The sequence below is a fragment of the Nematolebias whitei genome, chromosome 23, assembly GCF_014905685.2.
Source record: "Nematolebias whitei isolate Nwh7 chromosome 23, NemWhi1, whole genome shotgun sequence".
NCBI classification, from domain to species: domain Eukaryota; kingdom Metazoa; phylum Chordata; class Actinopteri; order Cyprinodontiformes; family Rivulidae; genus Nematolebias; species Nematolebias whitei.
The window spans coordinates 8174310-8181705 of NC_056520.1; the positions used below are offsets into that span (position 1 = coordinate 8174310).

Consider the following 7396-nt stretch of genomic DNA (forward strand, 5'->3'; position numbering starts at 1 on the left):
CTATAACCAGCACCCCTTTCTCTCTGATATTCCTCTAAAACAGCCCCGGGAGAGCAGCCTCACCGTGACCATGTGTTTTATCTGAGCCTTATCTGTGAGGAGCTGATATCTGTGGCATCTTTCTTCTTTGGAGGAGGGGGCTGGATGTTTGGGAGGGGGGGCGAGAGACAGAAGGGAGGGAGGTGGGCGGAGCTTAGGCGCAGCGACTGTAACGCGATATCTGCTCTGCTCAAAAGAGCAAACACACGCGCTCTGGACGCACACGGAGCGCAGGACGCACGGAGCTCACGCTGTTGGAGGAGCAACAACTGAAGGAGGTGCGCGGCGCATTCTCCCGGACTTCAGCTCGTGCAGGAGATCCGAGCATCGTGCGCGCTGGAAGTTTGCGCTCCAAACGAATGGAAACTGGTTTTGGTTTTTGATGGCATGCGGACGCGCACAGTTCCCTCGCGCGGGGGTCTCCTCTGAACCGCCTCACTTTTCACTCCTCGCGTGGATTTTGTCGTGAAGGAAACTAAAAACTGTCCTCAAGTCCTCCCCGGGTCCAGGATGGATTTTGCGTCGCCTCTGGTTGGATTTTTATTATTTGTGTGTCTGAGGGTCGGAGGAGAAAACGGTGAGTTTGCTGGAACCAAAACGGCAGATTATTATTTTAAAAGCACAGTTTTAAATCCAGTTTGAAGAATTCAACTGAGTATTTGAGTTCATCCAAACGCGCGTTTCCTCCAAATTGCGTCAATCGACTGTTTATAGTCTGTTCTTAATTGGATCCAAACTGATTGACTCGGATTGTTTGGTGGAGGAAATCTGAAGCCTCCTGCCCCGATTATAAACGGGAAGTATTAGGAAATGACAGCCACTTCCTGCGTTTCCATTCATTTGTCCTAATTGTTCATCAGTGATAAACAAATCCAGGTTTTAGATGCGAAATGAGCTCAAAATACCAAATAATGTCCCACTTCTCTGTCTCCAACCAGCTCAGGATTTGACTTAATGCCATCACTGTCCATGATTGCTCTCTGTTCTGAGCAGCAGAAAAAACCCAAACCAGCTCCAGGCAGAGACTCGGTGACAATAAAAAAGAGTAATCAGGCAGATTTTCGGGTCAGATTGACCCCTCTGGTTCAGGATGGGCAGCTAAGCTCCAAACAGCCAAGCTGATCTTCTCAAATGAGCCAAATATTCTGATTTGGGAGACCTGAAGCTGTTCTTCCAGGCTGAGAAGCGATGACGCACCCATCCATAGCTGTCTGCTCCAAGAAGGAAACGGGCTATTTGTGTATCCTCCACATGGTTTTAGTTTCTAACTTTTTCCACGTTTGGCTGCAGACAGTGTAGTCTACGCCGTACCCAGGTATACTGAGTATACCCACTAGAAAATCTTAAGAATTTCAGTATACTCACTTAAAGTGCCCAATGGTGCATGTCGTATCATTATGTATGTGTCATTGATACGTTAAATGCTTCTGTAGCAGTCTATCAGTACACAACGCTGTGCTTTGATACGTTTTATAAATTCTACATGTTTTTTTATACAAAGCCAACTGTTGTACAAAGTTTAATTCAAATCTTAAGCATCAGAGAAATTTGGAAATGTTCAATACACTTAAAAATCCAAATAAATTGACGATTACATTGCACTAAGCTGTATACTTTGGTTTCTAAGCGCAGTATACCCAGTACAAAAATTTAGACTACACCACTGAAGAGCTTCTCGGTTTTTCACGGGGAGTGGGAGGATTTCAGAGGGGTTCATGATCCCACGATGACTGTTCAGGCCTTAACACCACCGCCTGGCGTGCATTTCATCTCCCCTTCCTGTTTGCACATGCTCCTGTTTTTTTTTTTTTTTTAGCTGACTTAAAGAGTTCTGAGTGCAAGTGTTGGCTGCTCGTGCTCCCTGATCGGAGGCAGATGTGAGCCTCTTGGCAGCGAGAAGCTCCGAACTCTCTCTCCATGTCCTGCCAAGACACTGCAGCACATGCCGCTCCCCTCAAGAGCCACATCAGACGCCGGAGGGGGAGAGAAGAGAAGAGCGCCGGACAGAGCGAGGGGATGCAAGAGCGTGCCAGAAGGAGACGGCGGCTGCGAAGCAGGGAAAGCACAAAAGCAACACGACTCGGGAGGATCGTGCATCAAAGTGCGAGAGGAAAGGGCAACATCAAAGGCGTGCAGGGGTCGTGGACTTGAAACGGACCCGGGGAACGGATCGCATTAAGGGGCTACAAGGCGACGCTGTCTTCTAGTGGCACGGCTAATGTGGGGTGAAATCACAGCTCTGCACTCGCAGATAGTCTGCTCGTAAAAGTTGGGAGTTGCGTCAGAAGTTTCTGCTTTTGATGAGCCGAAGCAGAGAAGCAACAACCGAAGAGGTTATTTAAAATAAATACAAATAAAAGTTTGGAGCAAAAGCCCGAGGGTTCTGGTGGACGTTTGCTGTCGAGTCTTTTTTTTTAAATAGTGACTAACCACCATCGTCCGCTTGGAGCCGAGAACGACACACGACATTTCGGTGCCTCCGTCTATCCGAACACTCGACTCGAACTGTATCGCAACACTTGGACTTGGCGACATGTGTATTAGTTTCCAGCTGTCATAAGGATTCGTATTCAGGCCGTTGAGCAGTGGGTGGTTGAGCATCCTCTGTGGCGTCCATGTCTTCCAGAGTTCTGATAATTCAATCCAACTTTTAGCTCCGTGGTGAGCAAACTTCCTCGTTTTTTACTTTTTTCTTGATGTTCCCCGTTCCCTCCCTCGGCTCCTTCGCCCTTTCATCTCCAGCGGACGTCCATCCGTCAATCCTTTTGCGTTACGTCTGCCTTTTGATCCCGAGTGGCCTCAGAGGCGTCGGCTGCCAAAACAAGGTCACCTATTGGCATTCATAGCCAAAGACGAGCAGAGCCTTCAGTTCCGCACCAGTTGGGTACGAGAGTCTCAGGTGTCAGCAAGTAGTCCTGAAATGGGCCGCCCAATGCAGGGTGACACCCCCCCCCCCCCCCCCCCCCCCCGTAAATAAAACAACACAATCTTTCAGTCTTGTTTCATTCATCACATTGGATAGAGCAGAGCTATTCAACTAAATAGCTTGGGGGGAGGGGGTCACAGTTACTGAAAGCCAAGAGCTCTGGGGTCAGACATCCAGTAGTTATTCCCATTAAGGTTGTTTTACGATTTAAAATCATGTTTTATTTAAAAACGAACCCATTGGTGGGTCGAACTGAGCACACCCGTGGGTCTGATTTGGTCCCCGGGCCATCAGTTGAAAAGCCCTGGGGTAGAGTCTTAACTGGAGCTCAGGGACCGGTTTAGACCTTCTGGGGGTGGGGGGCACTTAGTGTTTTTAAATGTAATTTAAGGATGATTTGAAAGCAGGGTTGAAGAATTTCAAAACAAATGTGGGATCATGATGTCATAGTCCAGGGGTTCCCAACCATGGTCCTTGAGGAACACCATCCTACACACCTGATTTGATTGATTGGGTGATTAGAAGGCCTTCTGCCGAACTTGACGTAATTAAATCATTGAATCAGGTGTGTTGGAGCAGAGAAACGACTAAAACATGCAGGATGGTGTTCCTCAAGGACCACTGTTGGGAACCACTGCAGGTATCAACCCTTCTGCATCTGTTCACTCCATTGATCCATCGGTGCATTGATCAGGCCGGCTATCTTTGTGCATTTAGCCGATTAGCATGAGCCTCTTATCCTGTTAGGGAGGGAGGGGCAGGAAAGAGGAGACGCAGGGAGGTGAAAAAGGATTTGGAGTTTTTATCTGCTGCTCATGTGGCTTTTGTTGGCTCCTTAAAGTTCCTTTAAACTCACTGTTTAACAGAAAGCTGTTGTTTCTGAAGGACTGCTTACTGCAAATTTCCTTTTAATTTAATTTATTAGTCATTGAATTCAAAACGACGACTTGCTTCGATGCAACTTTATTATCCAGCATTTTATCCATTTTCCAACACGCTGCTTTTGACTGTATATCGTAGCGTTACCTCAGGACTTGTTCGTAGTTATTTTTTCCGTCTTGTTTTTTCCTCCTTCACGGAGGCCCCGAGGTGCAAAGAACAGCAACGTTGGACAAAACCCAACATCAGAACGAGGATCTGATGTTTGACGGAACGAGACGGGAAACGCACCAAACAATTTTATTCCTTAAAACACAACAAAAAAACACATTTCTTATAAGTACGTTTTTTTTACATTTTGTAAAATGTTTTCTTAGCACTCTGTTTAGTAGTTTTTGTCTTTTAAAGGTTTCTAAAAAAAAAGTATTTTTATTTTTCATACAGTAAATAACACCACCCTTGTTTTATGAGTTCAACACTGAGCTCACCAAAAACACTTTTCTACGTTCTCAGTGGTTAAAGTCTCAAAACATTAAAAACAAAGACTTAATTTATTTATTGGATTCCTCTTTTGATTATTAAGGCAGAAGAAGAATAAAAAACCAACCCAAGGCTCAGTTATATAATTAGTAGCAATATCCTGATGCATGCTCAATAATCCAGGTAGAACAGTGAAGTCAGGTAGGTCCTCTGGATGGATTAAATAAAAAAAATGTTGAAATGTTTCGTCTTTAATCCAAAGGACTTCTTCAGTCTGAGGAGCTGCAATAAGCACAGTCTTATAAATAACACCTTCTCTAGTGGATCAACCAGTTTGTTGTTGACATCCAGAACTAGCTGTTCACACGGTAAAGGAGGACCATCAGCCTAACAATGGATCGTTAGTGCCCTGATAGCCGCTTGTTATTGTTTCATTGGTAAAAACAGCTTTCTTTATAAACTTGGCATCAAAAGTTAGGGTAATTTCTTCTTAGTTGAGCAATGCTTTTTGGCAATAAATCATGTACTTTTGTGTATTTTCCCCTAAGTAGTTCCACGTTTGTTAGGAAAATGTATTTGTGGGTCAAGCAGCAGAATTTACGGCACTTGCTGTGCTCATGAATACTTGCCAAATATTATTTTTTACCAATGCCGAACAGATATTGACTCTTGTTCGGTGGTGTTTATTAGCTTGGATGACTAAAGTCTGAAGAAAACTAAATATTTTGGCAATTTTGCAATTTATTCTATTACCAAGCAGGGGGCCTGAGAAAAGTGGAAGAACCATACACAGCCACAACAGCCTCCTCATGCTGGTCACATACTGATGTAGGATGCCATCCCAGTCTTCAACCAGCGTTTGTAGCAATTCAGTCAATGTGGTTGTGGTGGCCCTTCTGGAACGAACAACCCACCTGAGCAGGTCCTTTAGGTGGTCAGTGGGGCTAAAAATGCCAGATCATACTATTAGTTCTTCTCCATTGACTTGTTTGAGGTTGTTTTTTTGGATTGGATGATTGAAACCTGAAGAAAACAAGACATATTAGCCTTGTAACAATTTATTCAATTATCAAACGGGGGGCCTCAGTAGCATGTGGAAGAACCATACACAGCCATAACAACCTAGATCCTCATTCTCCAACCCTACATTATGTTGGTGAATGAAACAGTCGACGTGATTCCCAAGTCTACTTCCTGCTCCTCTTTTTTTGGTCCGGTCCGGCTGAGCGTGGCCCACTCTCCCCTCTTATTTCCTCACTCTGAGTGATAGCACTTTTTAATTAAGGTGGCAGCGGCGAGGCAACACCGGCACTGGACGCAGGAGATGATGAAGGGCTTTATCAGCCCCTCTCCTCAGACTGGCAGCTTATCCCAGAGTGTGGCGCCACGCTTCCCCGATAAGGCGGCTAATAGAAATGAGAGCATGAATTTTCACAAACGTCTTAGGACACGAGCTAAGACATGCAGACATATGCACATTTTCTTGAGATAATAACGATAAAAACTCTGACAGCGTTTTTTTTTTTTTCTTGTACAAAGACATCTACGAGTCTGGATTGATCTGGAAATGGTGAGAAAATGAGCAAACTTTACTTATTTAATGATAAAATCAGCGCTATAAATGATCTTTAAGATTAGCTTAGACAACCATAGCATTTCTACTTTGGTTCTTGGCGGCACTTTGATACATCTGATCAACTTTTATCAGTTTCAGCTTGGGATTTGAACACGGACAGCATTGCACACTGGCTTCAACTCAGATTATTTAAATAGTGCAAATTCACAACAAATGTTATCTCACTGTACAAAACATTCACATACATTAAAAATGTCTGTTAGTGAAAGGTATCTGTCCAAAGAAGACGGCAGATTGCGTCAGTTCGTTGCGACAATGGTGACAGCAGGAAGGAAAAATCTCCCTTTAAACAGGAAGAAACCTCCAGCAGGGTACTTCCTGGTTAAAGGGAGTCCTAAACGAGTCTTTCTGATCCCCAACTATTTAATTTGTATTTTCTCCTACTAGGCCTGTCACGATAACAAATTTTGCTGCATTATTAATTGTCTCAGAAATTATTGCGATAAACTATATTGTTTGAAATTTAACAATAATTAGTAATTATTGTCAAATTTAAGAAGAAATGTTTAATTTGATTTGCATATAGTACCTTTTTTGACCACCAGATTGCAGTATAAGACTGTTTGAACCGAAGGATGGATAGTGAGGGAGCGAGCAGCGTGTCTCTTTAAGAAAAATGGGAGGGAGGCCCCTTGACGTGACATGGGCTGTGGCTCTTGTTCCTGTTTTTCAGTTCTCAAAATGGCAGACACTCGGTGTGGTTTGAGCTCTTTAGCATAGCATTTTTCACACAAAGCTTTTAATAAAAAAACAGTAAACAAGTTCTCAGCGTCTTTTTGCAGAGAAAAACAACTTTTTAGATGAAGGCACGGGTTTCAACCTTGAATTTTGGAGCTTTGACAAGACTGAGGTTTTTTCACGAGGTCGGCCTCTTGGCTTAGCTTGTAGCTTAGCTTCTCAGCTTAGCTGCTTTTATCAATCTAAAAACGTGATTTTGGACAGCCAAAAAGGATTTTGAAGAGAAAGGGAGGGGTCAGTGAAGAACACCGGAGTGTCTTCAGTTGAAAGACAGACACAAAGAAACAATGAAGCTGATAAATGAAAATGAGATCGATAATTTTAATTTACCATGCAATTAATTGATTTATTGTTTATCGCAACAGGCCTAGCTCCTACTTAGGTCTACAGACAACACACATATGCAGATGATACCCGATTGTACGCCTGTGTACCTTTTGGTATAAACATCGTTTCACCGATGTCGATCATTACTTTTCAGCGAACACCTAAAGCTTCTTTAGCTTGTTAGCATGTTAGCAACACATGTTCTCAGCTTCTTTTCAAGAGTTGCAGACACTTGCTGTGTTGAATTTTGTACATTTGTGCGAAAAATCTTCTCAAGGAAGTCGCAATTTTTTTTTTCCGCGTTTCTCAAACACTTTTTAAATTAGTTTTGGGCTAAAGCCCCAAATGTCAAAGCAAATGTGTGTATATAT

The 7396-nt window shown here is 43.5% G+C and overlaps 1 protein-coding gene across 1 annotated transcript in view; it reads left to right on the top strand.

Moving 5' to 3' along the window:
- Positions 1-240: 240 nt before the first annotated feature.
- nrp2a (neuropilin 2a) overlaps positions 241-7396 on the top strand; it is a 90505-nt gene continuing 83349 nt past the window's right edge. The window contains exon 1 of the mRNA XM_037696429.1: positions 241-616. Coding sequence (XP_037552357.1) covers positions 550-616 — 67 coding nt within the window. The 5' untranslated portion in view covers positions 241-549. The remainder of the gene's footprint in view (positions 617-7396) is intronic.